Source organism: Colius striatus, chromosome 3 (genome assembly GCF_028858725.1).
Source record: "Colius striatus isolate bColStr4 chromosome 3, bColStr4.1.hap1, whole genome shotgun sequence".
Classification (NCBI taxonomy): Eukaryota; Metazoa; Chordata; class Aves; order Coliiformes; family Coliidae; genus Colius; species Colius striatus.
Window position 1 is genome coordinate 49,633,240 of NC_084761.1, and position 27,988 is coordinate 49,661,227.

Genomic DNA, 27,988 nt, shown 5'->3' on the forward strand with positions numbered 1-27,988 from the left:
CATACAGCACGAAGTGGTAAGAAACCCATAAAAGTGAGCAAATTTCATTGTGTTAAAAAAAAAAAGGTAGAAAAAGAGGGTCTTCAAAGATTTCTGACTCCTTATTCCCCTAGTCTTTCTGAAATTCAAGAGGATTTACTAATTACTTATCTATTCATTCCTCACATCTACTTTAACAGTCACACTATTAAACATACACAATATTATTTAAGATCACCTTCTAGAACTTCAGGGAATGATAGTGGCTTTAGAGGGGAGAAAAAAATAGCCAATACTGGACTACCAACACCAGTCAAATGATCCCATTTATTAAACTCATGTTGATTTTTGCATGACAAATCAACTTATTTACTTAACAATCTAGTTCATCCTTTTCCACAGTCCCAGATGAGAAAGTATGGAACCTAAAGACAAAGTTAATTTTTTTACTTTATTTTTTCACATGAAAGTAGCAGCAGATGAAACTGAAGACTAAGCTGTAGATGAGCTTACGTTCCTTCTTAATCAACATTCTTTCCGTGGCAAGAATACAAGCACCTTGTTATCCGTCCTGCTGACCTAAAGTCTGTAGCTCTGCTGTGTGTAAATTGTGGTGAAGGAAAACATTTTTTCTGCTGTACATGTGTAAAGAGATAGGTCCCCTTGGAGGTTGTCCAAGTCTCCCTGTGAAGGTGGTATGATGCCGAGGTACAGCAGTTTGGTCTTCTGGAGCTCCTGAGAACATTGGGTAGCTGTCTGCCTTGGATGCTGGCTTTGCTGTACTTGGTGCCATGGTGTTCAAACCATTCTGGGTGACCTCTGAAGTGAGGGTTTCATATGTGCCTCTGGTATGCTTGATGACTTCCACGATCTCCTTCTCTTTTAGGAGGTTGCTCAGACACAAATTAGACAGCTGACAGCTTTTGCTTTCATGGGCTATTGTTTGGTTCCCTGATGGGTATCTAAAAGGGTCCTCGGTGGGAGTATGTGCTGACTTTCTGTCCCTTTTGTTGAGATTTTGGCTCACCATTCTGTTTGGATATGTAGCCTAGGGAAACAGAACAAAAAAACCTATATTAGTAATAGAAAGTAGTAGAAAAATTATGTGGAGTATAGAAACCACTCCCTACTACAGAAGTTCGGCATGGAGGTCTGGCAGTTTAAAGTGAAAGATAAATGCTGGTAAAACTCCCAAAGCAATGCTAGCATAAAATACAAGTATTCTGCATTCATATTTCACAAAACTAATATTAAAAAATGCTTGCAATAGGTAATGATCTGGGCATTTTCTTTAAAAAAAAAATTTAAACAAAGGAGATTTTTTTTTACAATATAATAAATGGTTAAAAAGGTTTCATGAATTGTAAGCAGACTTTCAAAAGCATAAGGAAACAACAGTAATTTTGATTGCATCAAGTTCAACTATTTAATACTCTCAAATAATTGCAAAATGTAAAGAACATCTTATTTGAGTATCTTCATGCCTTAGTTAAGCTCAAAACATGCTTAATTTTTACTTTCCATTGAATCTAGGTGTTTTGTTAGGTACTTACAGGTAAATATGTGCCAAAAATGCTTGCCCAGAGAAGAGCAATAATTTTATTTCAACTGTCTGAAAAAAATACACCACAAGGATTCTGGCATGTTAGCACCTTTGGATGTTGTGTGAGTAGGCATGCATTTGTATATGTTTAAATAAGGGGAATTTGTACACGGCAAGCCAAATCACTGCAGATTATCAGCGTGCACTTAGTGTCATGCTTCATTTTGTCCTCCACAGAACACTTGACTGAGGAGTTGATGAGATTATAGAACTTGCTCTCAAACATTTAAAAAATGTACTCTCAGTGTATAAAGTAAAATAAAGTGTTGAGAGGAAAACATTAATACAAAGTAGGATTTTGCCTGTTCCATAACTGTACTAGGTAGTTTCTACAGGTGATGCCCAGGAAGTCAAATCACAAGAAGTGCTTGTAGCTAAGGAATGGCACTAGCCAAGCTGTGAATGTTTAGAAGTTTGGTCTCTAGAGGAACTTGAGCTTCAAGCGTATATGGCTTTTAAGAAAGTTTCATCTCTTCATACAGTGTTGCAAAATATATTCCCCAATAAGAAGTAAATACCTGAAAGCCATATGTATTTCAAAAGTTCTTGATGTAACCTATATAAACACTATTGTCTTACGTCACTTGTGTGTGCAAGAAAAAAAATCGAGGTACATGTGTTTGTGTGTGTTTTATTAACTACTCCAGATATGTATCTGTATGTTTCACAGAAACCTTTGACTTACACTGCAATTAGTGCACCTCTAATATTTTTTTTTCTTTTTTTAACTAGTCAGATAGTGGTAAATAAGCTGCAATTATGTGAAGAAGGATTCTAATACTAGCATCAATTGTACTTTATTTTAAAAGGTATTTTGGAATACATATTTGCCCTCATTTTATCACAGTCCCACTTTCTGAGATACTGATTAAAGCATCTAGTCCATTTCCAATAAAGTCCAATTTTATTCCGTATAGGTTTTCTGTAACAGAACTCTGAAAGCAGTTTCTTGCCATTTTCACTGCTATATGGGCTCTGAAGTTGCAGGACGACACTGAGAAAACAAAAAATACTCCCAAGCCTTACAACAATACTTTGCTAAAAATATTTCAGGATGTTTCCATGATTCCATAGGAAACTTGTATATATTGTTTCAGGACAATCTATATCACTTCACATGTTTTTCTGTTTTAAGCAACACAGAAGAATGATACAGTCAATATTCATAGCTTACATCCTTTTTCTAGTGCAGTCAGGCTAATTATTATACTTCTACGTAAATTCATACACAGATTTGAATATAAGTATTGCAGTACATTTTAGGCATCAGAGATGGTATTTTCAAAAATCATTAGTACTGGAGTAACATTCTTCCCACTTAATTCAGCGGTGATTGTACTCAGACTCTTAAATGGGAGTACAATACTTCTGGAAAACATCACTTAAGCTTTTATGCCTACAGCACATAGATGTTGAGATGAAATTAAATTTAATTCCTAGGGAATCAGTCTTTGGGATACCTGTCTGTGACTTTTTTGGTTTTTTAATTATTTCTATGCCAGTAAATAAAATCTTCCTACTGGGACAAGAGATTCAAATTTCATGCCCTGACAAAAATCCCTGCATTTGTTGTAAAAGAATGTTTCTGGAGTTACCATATGTCACTCTTCCCTTTGACAATCCAAAGACTGATATCATAGAACTGAGGGGAACATCATGATGGGATGCCTAGACTATTCTACATTTCTGGTTAGTATCTGCTTATCCCTTTGTTGTTTATGACTTTTTTTTTTAACCAACTGTTAAGGACCTTCATCAATGTAATCTGTAGAGCCTTCTCAGCTAGTCTTTCCCACTACATTACTTTTTCTTTTAGGAAGGTCTTCCTAATATCTAAATTGAATCTTTCTGGCTGCAAGTCTATTTCTCTCAGCCATGGAAGTGAAGAAAGAAGTGCTGTTTGACCTTTGAATATCTGTTTATGTATTTGAAGAATCCTGTCAAGCTACTCTTTAATCTTCTCTGCTCTAGAATAAAAAATATCACATTGATTTTTTTTTCTCATAGGACTCATCATCTAATTCACACTTGTTTTTTCTATAGATTCTCTTCAGTAATTCAACATATTTTCTTGAAGTAGACGGCCCAAGAGTACCGTACTTAAGGTAATCCCCTACCACTATAAAGTAGAACTACTATTAATCCTACAAAGGTCTTCATCTGCTTCTTTTTAATCCACTCTAGTATGAGGTTAGTAGTTTCATTTTGCAACAGCATGAAAGTGTTCACTCATGTTCATCTGGTTGTTCACAGCAGTTCCAAGATTTTTTTCTACAAAATTATTACTAAATTCTTCAGCTGATTATTCTTACATAGACATAATTCCTCAATTGCCTCTGATGAATTTAATTATTTTTCCTCTGATCTTTTCTCTGATGTATCACATCATCCTGAATTGCAATTTTACCCATTAACATGCTTTCTATCCTACTCAACTTCATATAAGGCCTAAATGTAATAAGAATATTCTCTAGTCCTTCATACAGGTAGTAAATGAATAGTACTGAACGCTATAAAAACCTGCTTACTTTAGCCTTCTGTTTTAACATTGGGCCATTGCTGAGTAATTTCTAAGGATAGCTTTCCAATTTAATCTATCTTTGCTTCATTTAGTTTGCATAATATGTTTATAAAACATATATGAAAAGCTTTACTAAGGGCAAGAAATATGAAGTCTACAGCTTTTCTTCTAGCCAGAAGCCCTGTTGCTGTGTTGTCGAATGAAATCAAATTGGTTTGGCAAATGATTTGATTTGTAATCCATGTTGGCTCTTGTTCATCTTGTTCTCTTCTGTGTGCTTACAGTTTGATTATTTGCCTCAAATTTTTTTGCCTGAAAATGGAAGTTAAACTAATGGAAAACATTATAGTACATTTACGGTGAATCATAACCTCCTCCCAGCATTCACAAGAATAGACACTGATATAGCACTTGTTTTAATAAAAAGACCTCAAGAGGGTTTTTGTTTTGTTTTTTTTTTGTGATGGTATATACTGCTCAGTAAAAAGTCTAGGAATTAAGAAGTGCTTCTCACAGCTGCTATTGAAGTGACAAGAAAATCATTTAAATTATCTGTTTAATCAGCAACTAACTTTGCTCTTGTGTTCATTCACTGACATTACCAAGTCTTTAAGCAGCATGACATGTGAATAATCAGAGCTTACACATGTTGCTGCAGACCTTTGTAGCCTTGGCTACAGAGGCCACTTCATGACCATTGCTGGAGGTCTTCAGTACAAGTTGTCTTATAGTTGAAAGAATGGTTTAGCAGTTTCTTTTGTCTCTTGAAATAAAATTGAAAAATAGAAACTTGTGGGGAAAAAATAAAATTAGTTATACCAACAAGGTCTGGTTTAAAGTAAATGCAGAAGAATCAACTGATTTTGAAAATGAGAAGTGCAGAAGCATGTTTAAAGCAAGGCAAATTGTTGAAACTGGGTACAAGAAGTACTGGGTAAATGGTACATGATTTTTTAAATCACTTTAAAAACTTGATATTGATGAAATGCGCTGTTTTGAGTAGTTGGCACTGTAGCATTTCTTTCATCTTCTTTATCAAGATTATATTTTACCTCAAATATTCTCATTTTAGCAAATATGTGCTGGGTTTGTATGTCTCCAAAATATTTGCTTCTGATTGTTGACCAATGTGGAGAGACAGTGTGAATCTATGTATCAATAAAGATTTAATAATACATATGTAGTAAGGGAAAGTCTAAGTTTTGTGAAGCTGTAACTTGCTGAAATTTTCCATCTATTAGGAAACAATTATCAGCTGGTGAAAAATTAGGAGCTGATTTACCGAGATTTTAAAACATCAATACCAATTCAGAATATGTCATCAGTATTCTAAAACATTGGATTGATCCTATTTCCAGCAATAAGATACAAGCAGTTAACAAGGCAGACATTCTATCAGATGAATAGTTAAACATGAAATGAACAAAGATTTTAATAGAAATGTCACCAGAAAGCAATACTATCATTGTTTTCTATGCACAATTACTGAAGAATCAGGAAAAGAGAGAACTGTGGTCAGATGAAAATAAAAATCAACAAGAAATCCTACCCCTGTTCCTCTCCAACAACATTATTCTCCCCTCAAAATATCTTCAATAAAAAGTCCAATGCTACTTTGAATTTTACCAAAGTTATTTTTTGCTATCGTTCAAACATTTTTATAAAAATCACAACTGCTCATTTGCTGAATTCAGATAGTTCAGCTTGAAAGAATGTAATCCAAATGAATTTTCTTATTGGCCTATTTTACAGGTACTTAGAATTCCCATGATCTGGTCAGAATAAGAAAAATATCCCAGAATGAAATGCTCAAGAGTATAAACCACACATGAACCATGAACAAAAAAAATACTTTGGACAAACTTGAACTCTTATTTTTAACCTATATCCCCTTATCTTCCTGTAAATATTTTGTGTAAAATTTTCCGTGGTGGACTTCTACAGATACCAACTGCATTTTATGAGCATTAGATGTGAGCAAGCAAAGCCACAATCCCAATGCATCTGTTTGCCAATTTGAAGGCTGAGTCCTTGTCCAAAGCTGAAGGTGGCTTCTTGCCAATCGTGTTCCAGCCTAGCCTAGAGCAGCTGTGGGGCTGCTGTAAACTGCTGCTTGGCAGTGCTCCAAGGCACCAATCTGCCAGCTGGTGACTGCTGAAGCAAAAAATCCATTCATCTCTTTCTTTTTTATTTCTCAGTATCTCAGCTAGAACCAACAACTTCTCTGCCCTAGAAATCCCCAAATGCCACCCTACAGTCTGCCTAACTATGGACCCAGGAAATGGGTTGCAATTAGGATGCAAATGTGGCTCTGAAGTTTCTTTGAAAAGTAGCCCATTTTAAATATATACATAGAAACAAAAGCCTCCTTTGTTGTTTCAAATATTCCTTAAATTTTAAGAAAACATCTGGATTTTAATTTCTTGAACAGATTAAACATATACAAAAAAAGTGTGTGCTTTCTTTCTCGAGCCTATTTCTCAAAAAAGAAAAAAAAAAGATTTCTATTAAAACCTGATTGGCTATAAAATTTTGTTAAGTTAGTAACATGATCACTGATGTTTTAAGGTATGTAAAATATGAGAAAGGTCTAAATATTTTTGGTTTGATTGTTCCATGTTGGTGCTAAATACATTCGATTGAACCAAAAATGAGAACATAATATTCTTAAAATACTGTTTCCATACATTTTTTTATAGTTCCTCTTTGCGATTGCCATTCTCACAACTTTTTGTTATATTAAATAAAAACAAAACCAAACCAAACAAAACAGAACCTTTTCAAATATCCACTTCAAAGTAATGAAAACTGACTATTCCTTTAGAAACGTCTGGAATGGCATGTTATTAAAAAAACCCACTGCAGTAATTCGTCATGTTCCATTTTCAAACCCAATGAGTGAAATATGACAAGAGTTAATGACAAGATGATACTGCTGCAGGACATTCGGAAATGGATATTGTTGCTGACTGACTTAAGATAAAGTGCTGATATAAAATGACAGAAAAAGACATGAATTACAAAAAAACCCAAAAGAATCTCCAGATTTTTAAGACATCTATGGCCACAGTCATCAGGGAGTCTTAGATGCCTATAATGTAATTCTTCCAAGTAGAGCAACTTTCTTAAAAACATCATTTTGACAGCAGGTTTAATGAAATACTCTCTCACCATTGTACCCAGTGCACCTTGACAATCAACCATTGACAATGTATTTGAAGCACAAGTTTTCATCACCCCAAAGGATTTTTGCTTTCACAGATGTTAATGGAAGAACAGTTACTCAAGGGAGTAATTATTCTGACAGAAACCTGAAGACTTTCTGGATTTCCTCAAGTTTTCTACTGCTTAATTATTTTGCATTTGTGAGTACACGAGAACTGTGAAATGTGCTCTTCAATGTCTTATTAACCATATAATGCAGCAGAACTCACTTAGTCCTTGTTAGATCTCAACTAGACTGCAGCACTTTCTGCGGAACTGTTTCCATTTACCGCCTAGTCCAGAATTCATAAAACATAAAGCAACAAAAAGAAGTTCAGAAACAAAACAAGGTGCTACAGCTCTATATTTTTTTTCAAAGGATGGAAAGGATGAAGCCCTGCATCACACTTTTGAATTTATATCCCTTCGAATGCCTTTCATTTTTCTGACAGTTTATAGGAGTACAGGTGTAATTTACCAAAACACAGGTTAACTCAGCACTTCGGTATGCCACATCTGTCATTATGTTAGCTCCTTAATTCCGACACCTCCTCACTTTCATGCTTACCAGCTTCCAGTCTAGAGATGATCCAATGTAATTTAGTTGTAGCAGGTAACAGTTCTTCATTCATGTCTCTTAAAAAGCACTCACTCTTATTGATTTCAGTAGCATCTCAACCATAAGAGTAGCTTTTACAACCCAGATCTGCACCTATTGCCTCCTGGAAACATGTGACAAGTAGAAGAAATAAGGTCCAGTGTGTAAAATAAGGCATGGAATGCTATCAACAGGTTATGGGAATCATAGAATCACAGGATCTTAAGGGTTGGAAGGGACCTCAAAAGATATTAGTCCAACCCCCCTGCCAGATCAGGACCACCTAGAGCAGGTCACACAAGAACTCATCCAGGTGGGTTTTCAATGTCCCCAGACAAGGAGACTTAACAACCCATCTGAGCAGCCCATTTCAGTGCTCTGTCACAAGAAAATCTTCCTTGTATTTCTTTGGAACCTCTTATGTTCCAGCTTATACCCAGTGTCCCTTGTCCTATCATTGGCCATCATTGAGAAGAGCCTGGCTCCATCCTCCTGACACCCGCCCTTTACATAGTTGTAAACACTAATGAGATCACCCATCGGTGTCCTCCAAGTTAAAGAGCCCCAGCTCCCTCATCCTTTCCTCATAAGGGAGATGCTCCATTCCATCATCTTTGTGGCTCTGCTGAACTTTCTCCAGCAGCTACCTGTCCTTCTTGAACTGAGGGGCCCAAAACTGGACACAATACTCCAGATGTGGTCTCAGAAGGGCAGAGTAGAGGGGGAGGAGAACCTCTCTGGACCTTCTAATCCACCCCAGGGTGCCATCAGCCTTCTTGGACACGAGTGCACATTGCTGCCTCAAGGTCATCCTGCTGTCCATCAGGATCCCCTGGTCCCTTTCCACTACACTATTCTCTGGAGTTCATTCCCCAACCTGTACTGGTACATGGGGTTACTCTTTCCCAGATGCAAGACTCTACAATTGCCCTTGTTGAATTTCATTAAATTTCTCTCTGCCCAACTCTCCAGTCTGTCCAGGTCTCGTTGAATGGTAGCACAGCCTTCTGGTGTGTCAGCCACTCCCCCCAGTTTAGTACTGTCAAGCTCTGCTGTCATCCATTATAGAATGAATGTGATCAACATAAATCAGAAACATTTCTATTTCTGCCTTTCAAACACCTTTATTTACTTACCGAAAACAAAAATTACAGCAAGCTAAAATTCATGCCTCTTTATAATGCCCTTTTAACCAACAGGCCAGATGAATACAAGTGAACTACAATGGTGAGCTAATGCCCTAGAAGGATTTTATGGTAGTGGTGATACAGCTTGATAAGTAACAAACAGAGGGCCTAAATAAAATATTTGTCTTCTCACAGGATAGAATTATTCTAGAAAATTTTAATTTATGTAAATAATAATAACAAAATAAGGCAAAGTTAAGGTAACAATGTGGAAAAGAGTGTAATGCTGTTTTATAAGGTAGGAAGAAAACAGTGAAGAATTTCTCATTAATGTCTAGTAATTTGTACTAAAATTCACTAGTCTGTATTGTCAATAGTGCATTTCAGGTGTTAACTGGAAGGTTTTTCTCATTACTAAAGCTAATAGAAAATTTTGCATTTCACAGGTGTTTACCATGCCTTCCAAATTAAAACACTTGGGAGTTTGAAGCTGTTCACTAATGTTAGTCACATTCTGCAAAAATGCTACAAAATTCATTTAGATGATACTGAATACACCCTATTATACCCTATGGCTTAAAATTCTAAATAACTATAAAAATACCAATGAAAAGAAACAACTACTAAATAGTGTGGATCTTTCAATCATATGACTATAGAATGGCAGGACAGAATCACAGAATCACAGAATCATTATGGTTGGAAAAGACCTCTAAGATTATCAAGTCCAACCAGTAACCTCATACTGCCAGGCCCACCACTAAGCTAAATCATATCCTTCAGCACTTCATCTACATGTCTTTTGAATACCTCCAGGGATGGTGACTCCATCACCTCCCTGGGAAGCCCATTCCAATGCTTAAAAATCCTCTTGGTGAAAAAGTAGTGAGAGGCCCAGAACTGAACACAGTATTTGACATGTGGACTCATGAGTGCCAAGTACAGGGAGACAATCACTTTCTTAGCCTTGCTGGTCACACTATTTCTGACACAAGCCAGGATGTCATTGGCCTTCTTGGCTGCCTGGGCACACTGCTGGCTCATGTTCAGCTGGCTGTTGATTAACACCTCCAGGTCCTTTTCTGCAGGACAGCTTTCCAGGCACTCTGACTCAAGCCTCTAGCATTTCCTGGGGTTGTTGTGTCCCATGTGCAGGACTCATCACTTGGCCTTGTTGAACCTCATGCAATTGGCCTTGGCCCTTCAATCCAGCCTGTCCAGGTCCATCTGAAGAGACTTCCTGTCCTCAAGCAGGTCTGTGCACACACCCAGCTTGGTGTCATCAGTAAATTTACTGAGGGTACACTTGATCCCCTCATCCAGATAATTTATAAAGATGTTAAAATAAACATTAAGCACCTCATCTTTTCCTCATCCTTGTTCAAGATGTTTATCCCTCCATCCGTTAAAGGGTGAAGTTTCCCTTCAGCCCTCCTTTTGTTGCTAATATATTTGTAGAAACTTATTACCTTTTATAGCAGTGGCTATCTTAAGTTCAAGTTGAGCCCTTCTAATTTTCTCCCTAGACGACCTCACCACAGCTTTGTAATTCTCCTGGGATGCCTGATCTTTCTTCCAAAGACTGTAACTTCTCTTTTTCCTCCTGAGAGGAATATACTATGTGAGACAGCAAATCTTATTTTAATCAGTTTGCATCTAAGATTTTACCAAGATCAGAAAGTCAAAGTAGAAAAGGTAATTCTTACTAGATGGACTTTTCTTTTTTGGGATCTGGGGACAAAATGGTAAAAAAAATTAAATGGACTTTAACCCTTATTTTAAAAATAGGTTAAATCCCTATTCTTGGAAAGATCTATGCTTCAGCAAAGGCTAGCTCCCCCACCTCCAACAATTCTCATAACACCTCAGTCTCTTTTGATACCTTTGGGATCTTTTTTTACTGACCACTTATCCCTTCGGCTTCTTTGAGTAGCCACAAGTATTGCAGATGAGGAAATTATTTTCATTAAGCCCATGTTATACACAGTTTCTACCTATGGTTACAAGCAGCAGATTCTAGAATAAAGTGCTCAAATCAGATTTGCTCACTGACCTTCTAGGCTTCATTGACAGGAACTAAACAGGTCCTAAGTTCACCAGTCACTTTGGGTCTCACTATCTCTGTACAACCTAAGAATGAAGGGCTACTTGTGCCACAGTTTTAGCTACAGACATACAGAAAATCATAGATATCTATCCTTAAAGTCCTCTGTTGCAGAACTGATGCAAAACAAACTGGTAGAAACGGGAGAAGTGGATTCATGGGAACACCAGGGTCACTTCAAAAGACCACAGTTCATGCAGTGTAAGCAGGGAAGTATGACACAAAGGTCCTCAGGAAACACTAAGTTTTCCAGTTTACTCTGGAATTGAAAGCAGGAAAACTGCACAAGTGCTAATTAGCCCTTCCAAAAGTGTATGCTACTCAGGTGACATATATTACCATGCTACCACAGGTGTTCTGGCTTTGCAAGCCAAACTAGTATTTCTGTACAGCATTTGATGTGCCAAGTAGACATCATAAGTTGTTCAAAGATCTCTGCCTTGTGACTTAGCTGCCTGAAGAAATGAAGTCCATTTCTAGCCTCAAGCCTGCTGTATCATCTCTATATATCATCTATATACCCTATATCATCTCAATTAAAACTGACTTGTAGGTGGCAATTACCTTTGACAACTAACTGCTATTGTATACATGTTCAGAATTTACCAAGTTTCTAAATATAGAGTTCTTTATTTTCCTAAGTCACCTGACATGGTCTCCTATAGCATCAGAAATTCTGTATGTAAAATGAAATTCATATGACTCTGTATTCAGCTAGATAAGATACTAGGATAGAGTTATCTTGGAAGTAGTAGTCTCAAAACACTTTAAATATGTAATGTACACTTGGTTATATGCTATATAGATCTATATCTGAGACATACTTTTAGAAAAAGAAAGAAAAAATAAAGCATTCACATAAATTTCAATTTTATATTGTTTGCATATTTTTTGTACCTTATCTTCTGTGAAGAAAATACTCATATTACTTATTGAGTTCAGAACTTTCTTGTCTCACTTGTAATTAAAAAACAACACTAATTCGATTTCTAATTAATAAATGCCTTATAAAAAAAGCCCTGCTTGCTCTTTAGTACAAAACCACACAAAACCTGAATGGACTGTACTTAGCTATCAACTTTTCACATTATATTCTTTAACAATGATAAAAATCCCTTCCATTAAACTAAGTTTCATAAATTAGCATCCTTACTTTTCAAGGTAATAGGGGCTGAACTTCAAAGAACAGTGGGGGAAATCACATACATTGACAAATGATGTTCAACTACTGCTATGTTAATTAGTGATACTATCCCTCAGCTCAGTATACGATCTACAATGGAGAAATTGAAGGACTAACAAAAAGGGCAAATTTTATCCTGATGATAAGAAAAAAAAATCCTAATTGCCCTTTAATTGATTTGACTTTTTATTTTTATTACAAGATTACTAAGATCAAGACATACTTGAAAAGAAATAGAAAAGTTTATTAATTTTAATACATATGAAGATACCTGTTTTCAGAATGAAATATCAGAGCAGTCAGATTTTTTTTTTAAAGTGCATTTCTACAATAAAGCCTTTTTTTGTAGTTTGATAAAACTACAATCAATTCCTAGCCTTAATAGGTCAGATTCAGTGTGCTCAACAACATGCAGAAATAGTTTAGAGTCTTGTGACAGCATGATGTATTATTGACACAGAATCACAGAACTTAATGGTTGGAAGGGACCTTGAAAGATCATCTAGTCCAACACCCCTGCCAGAGCAGGACCACCTAAAGTAGGTCACACAAGAACTTGTCCAGGTACACTTTGAATGTCTCCAGAAAAGGAGACTCCACAACCCATCTGGGCAGCCTGTTCCAGTGCTCTGTCACCCTCACAGTAAGAAATTTTTCCTTTTTTTTTTTGGAAACTCTTAAGTCCTAGCTTATACCCATTGTCCCTTGTCCTATCATTGGCCATCATTGAGAAGAGTCTGGCTCCATCCTCCTGACATCCACTCTTTATGTATTTGTAAACATCAATGAGTTCACCCTTCAGTCTCCTCTCCTCCAAGCTAAAGAGCCCCAGCTCCCTCATCCTTTCCTCATAAGGGAGATGCTCCACTCCCTTCATCATCTTTGTGGCCCTGTGCTGAACTTTCTCCAGCAGGTACCTATCCTTCTTATACTGAGAGGCCCAGAACTGGACACAATATTTCAGATGTAGTCTCACAAGAGCAGAGTAGAGAGGGAAGAGAACCTCTCTCGAGCTACTACCCGCAGCCCTTCTAATCCATCCCAGGATGCCAGTGGCCTTCTTGGCCACAAGGGCACATTGCTGGGTCATGGTCATCCTTCTGTCCACCAGGACCCCCAGGTCCCTTTCCCTTACACTACTCTCTAACACCTTGCCGTAGGATTCAGTCAGAAAAAAATCTGCACGAACTTTACACACAGGACAATACTCAGTAAATCAGATTTCATTAGTAATAGAAAAATTTTCCTTGAAATATTTTCTTCAAGGTTCTTACTATCTATGATGGCTATAAATTTATGCTGAGTGAATAATTCCATGTGTAGATTTTTTTTTCAGGTATTGACAATCTCAGAAAGAGGGAAAGAAGAATTAGGATTCTCTTGGAGCAGGGAATAACACTACTTTGATTTGGTTTGGTTTGGTTTTTTTCTATTAATCAATGACACAATGCATTGCTTGTATGGAATTCTTACATAAATTCTGTTCCACATATGTCAATATAAAACTTACATACAGTAAGAAAACCTTGTCAGGAACAGAAAATGAACTTACAGTCAGGTGGTATAAGCAGCCGTAGTGGAAAGGTGACCTCCATAAGGAATCCATACAACTGATTCACATGAAAGAGATATTGTTCCAAAAAAACCAAATAGTTAAGTGTTTGTAAATGAATGACATAACTTTCCTCATGATCCAAAATATCCAGGAACCTATCTCTTATCATTTCAAAACTGTGCATGGTTGTGATAGAAAATTTCCCTTACCATGTAACTGCAAATGAAACACCTTGTCTTGTCTAACCTTCTCTGCAGTGGAAGCCATAGATTTCTCGGTGAAACAATGACATCCAAAAAAGAGGCAGAACTAAAGCTTAACTTAAAGGCTTAAAGTGGGTTATTTCTTCATAATCCACTAAAATAATTTTGTAACAATTCAATTTAGACCTTTACTGGAAATGTTGCTATATTCTGGTAACAAATCCTGAATTAGTATTTGAACATAAGAAGATTAGCAATATCTGCTGACAAAACTGCAAAACCGTTACTAAAATATGCTAGGAAATAAAGAGTGTCTAAAGACCATAGCAAACTAGCGTCTAAGACAATATGGTGGTTTAGTCCATCTTAGAATTGATTGGTGTTGGCCCTGTCAGCTAAAGAGGAGGCTTCTGGTAGACCTTTGTTTAAAAAAGCCACCCTGGTACCCCCCCACTACCAAAAACCTGGTCCAGGTAAAACCACTGCAGACATTCAGGCAAGTCTTGGAGAAAGTGTTGGTTGGGTTTGGAGTTATCCCTGCCTGGAGAAAGTTTTGGTCATGTAAATAGTTACATATATATATATGATTTGAAGCTCCTATTCTCTTTTGTAAATTGTTATAAAGAATGTAGGATCATGAGGGGTCCATTACAGACTGCAAAATGACAAAGAACGCAACATTTCACAAAAACTTTGCAGATAATCTTACTTGGAAAAATAACCTTTCTTTCCAATTTACTTCCCTGGAAACATGGAAATAATTAATGCAGCTATTTCAAAATATACAGCATATTATCTCCTTATTTCTTTCAGCCAAACCATATTATACAAATTGAGGAAGGGAAAATGAACAAAAGGAACGTAAGACAGAAATAAGCACACGCTGAATTCTTTTCTTTTGCCTTTCCTTCTGGAGAACCAACATCAAAAATTTTGACTGAAATACTTTTGTTTTCTGTTTCTCATTTGCCTACCCTAAGGATGATTACGAAGATTATACTTCATAATACACCTCCAACTTTCTGTAATAATGCATATAGAGAGACATTTACCTACAGCCTGTTGCAGTATACTCTTTCTCCGCAAAAGTTTACATTTGCTTTTCTTTACAGCCCATACTGTGGGTGTCACTTGAAAAAAGTAATAGATTATTTCCTCACTTGGGTTTATGGGCTCTTCAGCTACAAATTAATGTAGTATTGCTGACTTACCAGTTGCTGTATAATAGCTGATAAAACAGTTGAGAGGTTTAGGCTTCTTGTTACATAAACATTGGCTCAACTCTTAACCCCTCCTGTTTGCCATCCTATTTCAATAAGCACCACTTTAATGGAACTTCTAAATTCTGGAAAAGTTTAAGAGAAATCATGGTCACATTGAACCCACTAGCAAAATGTCTCCTTTCTTTATTGTGCTGTCTTGAGCAGGAATGAACTTAACCATGGGCTTGAAGGCTATTTACTACTATATACATTGGGGATCAGTGTGGTTTTGTCCTGTCTGAGCATCACATGCTGTTGTGATGACAGAATTTTATCCCTTCCTCCTGCCAAATTAGGGATATAAGTTACTTTAAATAACTCATAACCAAAGTAATTTGTTCAGATACACTGTTTTGTTATAAAGAAGGCTTTTAAAAATACATTTTAAGAAAAAAAACCCCACAAAAACGTTTCCTTCCAATTAGTAGTCTTGAAAGATGAATATATGTTTGGTTAGAGCTATATATCAAAGATAGATTTAAAAATACAAGGTATTCCCCAGGGATCAATACTGAGTCTAGCTCTGTTCAGCATCTTGTTTAATGATCTGAATGATGGGGGCAGTGTGCATCTTCAATATGTCTGTAGATGACTACAAAACCGGGAAGAGTGGCTGATACACCAGAGGCTTGCACTGCCATCCAGAGGGACCTTGATAGACTGGAGAAATGAGATGGTAGGAACTCCATGGAGTTCAACAAAGGGAAGTGCAAAGCCCTGTACCTGAGGAAGATCAACATTATACACCATGATGACTGGTTGGAAAGCAGTTTGACAGAAAAGGACCTAGGGATCTTGGTGGATGCTAAGTTTAACAAAGAAGACAAATTAGAGAGGCTTTAGGGAGAATCTTGTTGATGTAGTTAAGTACTTGAAAGGAGAATGCAAAGAGGACAAAGCCAGACTCTTTTCAGTGGTGCTCAGCAACAGGGCCAGAGACAATGGGCACAAACTTAAACACAGGAGATAATTTCTAAACATCTGGAAACTCTTTTTCACTTTAAGGGTGATAGAGCACTGGCACAAGATGCCCAGGGAGGTTTTTAAGTCTCCATCCTTGGGAAAAGCCATCAAAAGCCATCTGGACGGGGTCCTGGGCAACCAGCTCTAGGTGATCCTGCTTGAGCAGAGGGGTTGGCTGAGATGACCTGGCAACCTCAAGGAGTTTGTGATTCTGTGAAAGTATTTGTTAATCTGAGATCAGATTAAGATGACAGGTGAGAAGCAAAAGTCTGAACTGGATGGGGTTTAGGAAGTTACATACATGTAAAGACTGTAACTTACTTTTTACTTTCTCTTTTTATTTATATGCTAGAATGAAGGCTGAAGCTCTGAAGTCTGCTGATCCAGTGCATTGGTTCTATATAAAACCAGAAGAGATTACAGCTAACTCTGGCCCAGAAGATATTTTTTTCTGGGATGTGAGTCCTTTGACCAGCTTAAGCACTGGCTTGCAGCCATGCCACTCCATAAACAAACAGTTCTCAAGCCACTCTCAAGGGGAGACACCACGAATCTGACCATCAGACTTTCCATTCTTAGTGTTTTCCCCCATCAGCCAAACCAGCATAGTTTTAAAACTATGATTTATCTATAAAGGATACATTTAATATAATCCATCGGCAACAAATGTACATATTGGTTGAAGGGCCTCCAACACTTAAAACTGGCTAAAAACTTAGCCAGTGTAGCTAAAAAGGCACCATGCCTAAAACTCACAAAAGCCCTAGAAGTAGGATAACAAAGCTCTGCACACAGACAACAAAGCTGTCTAAGGCAACTCCATGCACTCTAATTCACTGTACAGTGAAAGATAAAAAGCAGTCAATGTTTGAAATTCATGAAGAAAGACAATGTGCAGGCATGCACACTGACACACACCCTTGGGATTGATCAAAGATAGCCTTACACTTTTACTGACATTCACTAAGTCATAGAAGTCTGTAAAGCACACAGAAACAACTCCCCAGAATATCCCAACAGCATATCCAAAGTAGGATCCATAAACTATGCTTACAACACATCCTAGGTGACTATTATTTAGGAGGAGATATCTTACTACATGCTCATCTCACCTCTATTTTTGCCTCTCAGCCATTGGCAAATCTCTCTCCTCACTTTCATAAGCCTTACAAGAAACAGGGAATATCATTATAATTGAGGGTACATATCCACTCTGCAGCCTGCATGTATCCAGCTAGTGCATGTCATCTACTTTTCAGCCTCTCAAATAAAATCTCTTTTCTGATCTGGAAGATTCTTAGGCACTAGTTTGACAGTTCCCTGTTCTGGTCTCAAAGCAAAAGCCTTCTACAGTTGTGGAAACAGATTAATCAGGGTGTTCTGGAGTTAAAACAAGTATACTGATGTCATTCATGCCTATGTATTCTGAAAAAAACACACTTGTCTGATTTGGAATATGAATGAGAACTTTTGAAAACCCCAATTCACAAATTCTTCTGTATCAATCAGGGATAAAATGATGAATCAAGAGTTTCATGGGCATTGGAGCACAATGGAGTATATTAATCCTACCATATATCTGATTTACTGCTGCCAAGACTACATTTCCCTGTAATCGACTGAGCAGTTGTATGCAGAGCCACTAGTGACCTCAGGAATAATGACAACCGGTAGGACACGCACCAACTGCTACCTGCCACTTGCTATAAGCAGCATAAAGCCACCCTGTCAGAGTAGTCTCAACAGTTCACTTCCCCAGGCCAAACAGGTTAACAGTTGACTTGTGCCTTTTCATGTAGGACTAATTACACACTTCTCAGCAGACAAACTCATGCTGATATGCTGCCTGCATAATGCTAGGAAAGGAAAACAAATGCAAAATCACCAAACCTGATTACTCCAAGTCTGCAACACAGTCTGTTTCTATACCATAATCAGTTGTTTCTTAGTGCATAGTATGCTGCTGCATTGAGAAAATTCAGGCTCAAGCAGCATCTCTATTTCATCCTTCTCTTCCTTGTCCTTCTCTTTTCCCCCTTGCTCATTTTCCTGGAGGTCCAGCTACAAGGAAGAGGAACTTATGGTCATTGTTTCCATGCCAAAAATAAATCTGTTGAACGGTCACAGTGGCAGTATGTTGAATAATGCCAACTGAAAGTGTTGAACATGTCTCAGTGCCGGGCTGCAGTGCAGAGAACTGTTCCTGCCCTTATCTCCAAAGAATTTGAATACTGGTGCCAGAGAGGAAGACATTATCAAAGTGAAAGGGTTATATACCTTTTCTGAAAGCTTGACCTGTGTCATGGCATGTGATTCCATTTCCATGAAGTATCCTGCCTTGGAAAGTGGGAAACACACAGCTCCTCGAAATTACTTCACAAGATTCAATGATGTATGGAGTAAATAAAAAAATCCCTTCTGTCTGACTCCTTTGGAAACTGATTTTGAATTGAAATTAGGGTCTTAACTTTTGGGGGTCCTAAATTTTTGTGGCTGTTATGTGAAAAGAAAAACATTCTCTTTTTAGTACCTAAAGATGAGTGTTGAAAATGTATGTGAATACCAAGCTTTATATGGTAACAAAAACGTCACGTGCCCGTGCAGAAATGAAACTTTTAAGTAGGAGAAATGCAGGTTCTCTTTTCTCTTCAAAAATTATTCAAATGAAAAGTAGTCCGCATTTATCACCTTTCATTTCAAGATAGAGCACCATGTTCTGATATCTTAATAGTGAATTTACCAGAATGTCTCATGATAAGTAGTCATTAATGCTAAACCACATAACTACATTTTTTTTAACCTGGTAACAATTCTAAACTATTTTAATAGGATTTAAATCTCACATTATCACCTTTAAATAAGATCAAGCAGACTTGTATGTACACACGAAGGAAAATAAAATTTAAAATAATACCTACAGTACAGATGAACTTTTATCTTTCTATGTTTAGTATATATTTACACATACAAAATACTAATGATCATTATTTAGGATCGTATTTAATGAAAATATATCTACTTCCTTCTGTGGAGCTTTTAATATTAAATAATTTTCAAACAATGCTGTCTATAATAAATCTCACAAATGCAGAGAAAAAATAACTTTCAGAGATATCAAAAAACAGTAAGAGAAAAAAAAGAAGAATTATTTTGTCACTCACAAGATGTGTAAGAATAGATCAGGTCAGACTAAATCCACACGTAAGTGTGCATGTATTTGGACTTATGTCTGTGGTTTCATCAAAATATAGATGTCCCTATATGAAACCCATATATTGTACAGGTAATATCTCCGTAATGTTGCTAGAAATGCTGACATGATGTACCAGCTGAATTTCACCATTTTTTATTTATATAACCAGTGTAGATATGAAGTGAAAAGCACCCTAAATCTAACTAGTGCAGAATGCCATAAACAACACCTAGTATACTTTATTTCAGTTTCTTTGGGGGAAAAAAAAAGATACGGTAATTTGCTAGGCTATTTTACTTCATTCTTAACATATATGGCTATTACTAGTAGAAAGCAACAGCTTGACTTTTTGGTACGTAAAATGCTAGATCAGAACAAGACATATAAAAGAAAAATATGTTCTACTCTCCATTTGTATTGTGTCAGCACAGCCTTTAACTAGGTATGCTTAGTAAAGTTTGCTAATTATAGGTCATTTGTGGCTCTTACAAAGTGCCAGGGGAAGACAAGGAAATGAGGTATGAGGATAAAGTAATTTATAGGGGTGTGGTTTTAAAAAAGCTATCTTGTCCCTATCTTTCCAATGTTCGAATTGTAGCAAATGGACAGTATTCCAAAGCCTATTTCAGAAATACCTCATATTTAACAACTGTGTCTCTATTCATAGCATACATTGATTGACATCTTTAACTATGGTCATTATTGTTTTCTTCTCAAACATGAGGCAACAGGTTGTCTATGTTATAGGTAATCACCTCAAGATCATATCAAAAAGCAGAATATAACATCCACAGAAGAGTCTTTAAACTTCTATCCTGGAGGCCTGGGCTTCTCTGCAGAATATTTATTTCTCTTGGAAACCGTATTATTTAAAATAGTATCAAGTAAAATGACCACTGCTACAGTAAGCAAGGAAGGGCGCAACCCCACATGCACAAAACTTATCCCACTATGTTGTTTGTATCTTTTCCATCTTTACTGTTCAATTTTGAGTAAATGATTCTTTGTGCATGGGGGTGGGGGGTGGAGGCTGGGGGATGGTGGTGGCCTCAATCCCCAGAAATCCCTGCCTTCCAATTCCCTTGTGTCAATGTCAGGGCTTTGAGTGGCTATGCAGTGAATTACATAAGAAAACTGGCGTGGCTGAAAACTCTGTCTTTCAAACCTCTCTATATGTGGAAAGCTATTTTTTCAGCCAGATGAAGCTCACCGTGTAGTTGTACAAATGCTTTTTATTCACATAAGGAAAGCAGCCAGAACAATCAGCCAAAGAGAAAGAGGGAGACCAAGATCTTGGGTTTTTTTCTGAGAGGGCAGCAATGTGGCAAGTGAAAGTAGATTATGCAAAAAATTTTGGTGAGGATCCATGTCCTCCTCTGCCTGAGGTCTGCTGCCAGATTCACAGTACTTCTGCTTCTATTGCATTGCGATGCTAAGAAATGCACCATCAGCAGTTGGCTCTGAAGGGAAGTAAGACTCCTGTAGACACAAGGGATTATAAAGCTCTGGTGGGAATGGATCTCACCCATCTCCAGTGTCAGAGCTGTTCCTGGGCATGACTATAACTTTCATACTCCTAGACCAACATCACTGCCACCTCCAGCCAGCCAGCCTGGCTAATGGCTGTGTTCACCTCAAAGACTTTTGTTCCTAGTTCTGGCCAGTCAAGGTGTGGAAGTAGCTGAAATTACTGTGCAAACTTTCTCTCATATGTGATAACAGTGGAAGTAATCACCTTTAAAATTTCACAAAGCCATCATCTACTAATTTTGCTGTTAAAAAACTTAGTCAGTACTTCACTATGAGAAAGCTATAAATATCCAGCTACCTTAGGTCCTATTAAGCCATTCAATGGAAGCCATTAGCATGGTAAATTTTCTTGCTCTCAAGTAAATAATGACAAAAATAAATCAAAACCTAAAATATATAAACAGCCCATCATTATTCTTTTTTGCATGTAAATTATTAATAAATATGTTTAAATGGAATAGACACATTTGTATAGAGTTTGTACAGGTTCAACATTGTCTCAGCACACTTACTGGTCCATTGACTTCCACTCAGATCAGATGTGTTTGAAGACAGAGGTAGGATGTTGCTCTGTAGGGTGATTTTTTTTAAAAAAACCAAAAAACTGAAAAAGTGCAATGTTATTATATTTTTCATGTTTTAAAAAAGAAAATGTAAAGACAAAATTTATTATTAAATTTGAGAAATTAAATTATTCAGGAAATACTATTATGAAAACCTGATGTTCATAGGAGAATGTAAAACATTCCTATCCATATTATGGTAGTGCCAATTGCAAGGATGATATCATGAAATAAAGTACTGGAGTGTCTCTTCATTCAGCAGTTCAGCTTTCATAATTTTTTCCATTTGAATTTTCCCTCACTTTAACTTTTCCAATCATAACCACTACCCCCTTTTATGATTGATTCACAAATATTAATATTCTTATGAAAGGACGAATTATCAGTGTGTAGGCATATGACAGACAGAGAACTGATGATTTCCTAATTTTACACTAGGATCTTTTGACCCCCGGATTGACTCAGGTTTTCTGGATTCCACTCCAGAGAACGTTGTCCTCACCCCTTTGCTCTTTGTGAAAGATACTTACTTTTAAACAAAGTCAGTAAAAGATTGGTCATTTGTTATTATGAAAAAGTCATAAAATTATTCATGCACTCATACTACAGTACTTGAATTCCATCTGTTCTGTTTTTTCAAGCATCTGCTTATTTTTAAAATCTGACAGTCAGATTATTATAGATTATTATTCATCACCTTTAATATCATTCTCATACCCACTACTCAATAAAGGACAAATAGATCAGCATCACATCAGTGGCCTGTTACCTATATTGAAAAACACAGTGACTAACGTTTTACAACTTTGAATTACTTGAATATTTCTATCTTGACAGTGATGATATCAGGTTTTTTGTTTAGCCACATCGCTCACAATCAAGTGATGTAATGATCCAGATTAAGCCTTTTTCTTAATTAAACTGTTCTTTTATTTACAGATTTTTGGGAGGAGATTTTAAATTTAGACAAATGATTGCAGATGGTGATATAAAGCTGTACAGAAGATAAATGGCAGCTGCGGCTTTCAGGTGAAACTGTTTTATGCAGAACCTCTGTACAGTCTTCAGAATGTTTTATCCCTGAAAACAGAACTTACCTAGGATTTAAGTCTTTTGTATACACTTGTGCTATCTGCTTACAAAGAACGGTTGCTCATTGGATCTATTTCTGTAGTCAGGCATAAATCTACAGGACTCTTATGGAAGGTTTGGGGCTTTAAGAAATACACTTCAAAAGCTTTTGTTTTCTGTGTGGTTTTTCTTTGTTTCCCTGTTCTGGTACCTTTTGAGTAATGGGAATTATGAGAGTTGCAAAGTCCCAGAAGTATAAAGTGAGAATTTATTGTCCCTAGATTTATAGATAGCATGTCAGATAACTTAGAGGGGAAAAAAAATTACTTTTCTTCTTCATTATATATAGTGAAATGTATGTTCAGATTTTAGGGGCAGATATTTTTATCTAATTGTCTTTTAAGGCCGGTTATCAAGCACATAATCACAGGTTCTGAGCTTTTAAGAAAGGATGCAAAGCCAAAATACTTATTCACTTTCCGTGTTCCCCTTTATGATGGAAGCTCAGACACTGCAATGGAGAAGTTGACACAATACAAGAAACCTTTGCACCTCATTTTTGTTTCACGTCTATGAACTATGCGCAAAAAGGAGCAGAATGGTTACCTGAGGATGTTAAGAACAATTGTATAATTGTGTAACCTCACATCCACTGCACATATTATTTTCAAAACAATCCTACAGGATTATTTTAATGCCACATTTAAGCTACAAACTTTCCACTAACTTTGCTCGAGACCTAAATAAAAGCACCCTGAAGTCAGTGTATAATTCCATCAATGGCCTGAGCAGATTTGTTAAAAAAATCTGTAATCCTATTTAATCTGTAATCCTTGTTTTCCCCCTTTTTTTTTTTTTTTCTTTCCCCCTCTTTTAATGATTCATACAAATTCATAGCTACTTTTACTGTCTCCTCATTTATTCAGCATGGCTTTCCTATCTGGAATGGGTAACTTCTGTGCTTCCTCCGCAGCACTGCTCACTACACTACCACATATATTAAATTTAAAAAATGTGTAGAAAGAACCTAATTTTTTATTTCCAGATGCAGTTATATAAAATTCTTAAGCTACTTCTTAGGCTCCAGCACAACCCTTAAATGATATAACTCAGTAGTTTCTTAACAAGGAATTTACAAGTTGACCCACGAACTTTAGAGCTCTGAATTAAGCCCTTAGTAATTTTAAGTTATTTCTGATTTTTTTTGTGTATAGTGGGTTCCAGAGCACATTTTGTCCCATCTGGAATCATAAAATCATAGAATGGTAGGGTTGGAAGGGACCTTTAGAGATCATCTAGTCCAACCCCCGTGCAGAAGCAGGTCCACCTAGATCAGGTCGCGTAGGAACAGATTCAGGCAGGTCTTAAAGACCTTCAAGGAAGGAGACTCCACAACCCCTCTGGGCAGCCTGTATCAGTGCTCTGTCACCCTCACAGTAAAATAGTTTTTTCTTATGTTTAGATGCAACTTTTTGTGTTCCAGCTTCATCCCATTACTCCTTGTCCTGTTGCTAGATACCATCGAAAATATTAATATATTAGATATTTTAAAAGAGAAGCCCATTTTGCTACTCTTATCATGCAGTGATATATCCAAAGCAAGACTGACTCCTTGCCTGGAAATAACCAAAATATCATTCCTCCTTTCAAATTAAGCTCCAATATTCTTATCAAAATGTACCATTATCAAATAATATCCCCCCTAAAATACATCACATAAAGGCAGAAAGACCTCCAAAGATTTCTCTAATGATTGAGGTTTGAGCTTTGTTCAAGTTTTGTACTAATCCTTAGGAAATGTCTGGAAGAATTATAATGGACTTTTTGCAATGTCAGTAAGTCTTTGTCACTCCAGCTGACTCTTTTTCAAAGGGAGATAAAGGTCTTCTGAAAAGTCTCAATAAAATGTATTCATGTAGTATTTACATTCAGTTTGGAGACTAAGTCCTAGGGAGTCTTTAGGAAAACAAGGGCTTTTATGTTATTATTTCCTGATATTGTTTTATGAAAAATTTTAAAAGCAAGCTAATTAATTTGGAACAGAAAACCATTTAATTTTTTCCTTAATTTTATTAATGAAACTGCTTGTTTACATTCAAGACAATTCAGTCTCCATTGCAAAAAACAGGAGAACCTTAATTTGATTTCACTAGGCTTTGGGTCATCAAACTGCTTCATGAAATATTAATTTAGTTAGCATTATACTGTAAATAGCATTATAGGTAATACCTTAAGCTTTATTTCTGGAATGATCATAGAATATTTTCAGCCTATTTCTTTCTCAGCAAGTGCACAAGATGTCTCATTCTGTTGATAAGACTGTTGTAGAGCAACATAGACAATAATACTTGAAAAAAAATAATGTGGCTTTTAATGACAGTGTTTTTATAAAATTTTGCTGTATTTTATACAGTAGAGCTGCAAAATTGTCATCTTTTTGGAGCCAAAAACTTCTTAAAAACTGAGAGTTTTGAACCCATGTAGCACTCCTAGTACTGATTATGAAAAGTAACATTCAAATTTTCAGTTTAACAGTCCAGTTCAAATTTGCCTGGGGAAGGACTGAAACACAGGCTCTGTATTTTCGAGGGAACACCAAGACAGATTATAACTTACAGAAACTTATTTTGCTACTTTCTTCATTTTGTTCAGTCAAGCATTAATGAGAAACACATTGTAATTCTTATGACTAATCAATATTCTGTAATAATCTCATTCACAACACCTCACAAGAAGAAAACAGAAGTCCCAATTAGCTTATACCATGTAATAAAATGGTCAATTTAAGCAATGCACACCATTTTCCATTTTCAGTCTTATAATATTGTATTACTAACAAAGTATTAGTAGATATTACATTCCATTGCAGTCTACAATTTAATTAGGGAACATTCACCTTTAAATCAACAGTCTCCAGGTTTCATGCTTTTCACCAGGTGACAGATCGTGTTCTAGACAAGAAGGCTACAGCAACTGTGAAGTCCAAAGGGACTTGCTACATCCCTGCATGGAGAGCTTTGCTTATCTATACTATTTCATGAGAGGAAGCAAAGGAGAGGACACACCATTCTATAATTCTATGATTCTGTGATTCAATGAAGCTTAAGTGGACAGTACTTTGTATAACCTTTCTACATGACTGTATTGAGTGTAAGTGTCCACGTTCTGGTAATAGTGAGAGATGCAGGGCAGTCCCATGCAGTGAGGAGACACCAGGGCTGCCCTGGGCTGGAAACAGTCAGTTCCAGATAGCTGCAACCAGCCCATTGTATGTCATGGCTGAGGCTCTCAGCCAAGATGGTGGAACCTTGAAGAAAGTATATTTAAGAAACGGCAGAAAACACTGGGCAGAGAGAGGGAAAAAACCCTATAATACATGATGCTGACATCAATATCCCCATTGGAAGGAGAGAAAGGAAGAATGGGAAGGAAGTGGTACATAAAAGGAAAACTTATTAACTATTAATAACCCAAGAGAAGTTCTATGTTCGTAAAGCTCTCAATGAATATGCTTTACATAGCTTTGCCATTTACACGATGCACAAAAATATGCCTAAAAGCTGATCCTCAGCAGGCATGTTGATCGCTTGCGATGAATGACATGTAATTTTTGGTGTGTCTAAAGATTCTGTTGCTCTTACTTGAACACAGTAATAATGCCCAGAGAAAAAACTGACTTGTAGTACACTTTGAAATTAAAAAAGCCAGCAGACTATTAGAACTAAGTAATTTCATTAGAGGTATTTTCAAACTATATATCACTGAATTATATGACCTAGAGATCTATTTCCAGAGACATTCAGTACAACCTGAAGTATATTTTCAGCACCCTAACCAGTAGTTTGATAGCAGCATTTCAAACCTCACAGTTTCCTTGCTTTATCAATGTGAATAATAAATCAGCTTCTCATAAGCCTTCTGTTCCTAACTTGATGGGTTTTTTCCTCATACTTAAGGAAGATGAAAGTCTTGCAGCAATGTAAGTGCCATGCACAGGCCTTTATTTTCCAGACTTGTTGCCTCAAAAATGTATTTTTTTATTCTTAATCTGAAAAGTAGTTTCAGTGTTCAGTGAATATGAAAATAATACATAATGGCAAGGAAAACACTACTGGGACATGAAGTGCTTCAGGGAAGAGATGTAATATACATTCAAAAAGTAAATAAACTTCCTCTCGCTACCCTCTGATGTGAATTTTTGTAAATATCTACAACATGTTCTGTCAACACTAACATTCAGAACGTTTCAAGCATGTGACACAAAACAATGAATTCAAGTAAAATTCATTTAAAAGTATATTTTTTTGGCTTAGATCAAGGAAAATCAAGCAATGACTTGCTCATTAATAAAGTAATTGTCATATTGCGCTGGAAGCTTCTCATTCCAATGAGCGGTTTTCTGATCCTCCAAAAATAATAAATTTTCTAAACAGACTCTGGTTATGGATTTGTTTAAATCCTATTTCTAGGACAAAAAAATAACAGGAGCAGCATAGCAAATTATCTTTGCAGGTTCTAATACTCTCAGGATAAGTCCCATCACAATGTCTAATACATTTCTCATCACAACATCTAATCATATAAATACTCATACAAAATATAGCTAAAAGTGATGCAGATATAGAACAATTCACATCAGTTTGCCACATTTCACTGAAATGCCACATTTCAGTTTTTATATAATTCTATGGGGCTTCATAATCACTTCAATAGCACATACTTGAGATGTTATTGAATAATGACAGATTCTTAAGGCAAGCTTTAGCTAAATTAATTCAATGTAGCAAGACTGTATGCAAATACAGATTACTTCTGATGCTATGAGGGTCTGATACACTAAGTACTGATGGGACACAATTTGACATTGAAAATCATGGGCATGAATCTTAGAACTTTCTCAAAGCTTCTAACTCCAGAGTTACTACTAGGAAAGCATTCAAGAATTCACATTATAATATGATTACATGTTACACAACGAAACCTACATATGTACTGTATACTGAAAATCAGTTCACCACTATTTTTTCGGTTGATTTCTTTATCCCCACCTCCAGCTCCTCCTTATTCTACAGAACCTAGTAATCTTCTAATGAAAAACTAATATTAGAGGACATACAGTTGATGAAGTGATATGAAATGCTTTATTTCTTTATTGCCTACATAAGATTGACAATGGAATATACATCCAAGTACTGTGGATCTGTTACTTTGGTGTTTTATGTCTTACATATGCATGTCTATCTGTGAAATTCCAGGAGCACATAATCATAGAATCATAAAATGGTAGGGGTTGGAACGGACCTCTAAAGATCATCTATTCCAATCCCTT

At 36.4% G+C, this 27,988-nt stretch overlaps 1 protein-coding gene across 1 annotated transcript in view; it reads right to left on the reverse strand.

Moving 5' to 3' along the window:
• Positions 1 to 541: 541 nt before the first annotated feature.
• Positions 542 to 27,988, reverse strand: part of CCSER1 (coiled-coil serine rich protein 1) — a 690,264-nt gene continuing 662,817 nt past the window's right edge. Inside the window, exon 10 of the mRNA XM_061993283.1 lies at positions 542 to 1,027. Coding sequence (XP_061849267.1) covers positions 542 to 1,027 — 486 coding nt within the window. The remainder of the gene's footprint in view (positions 1,028 to 27,988) is intronic.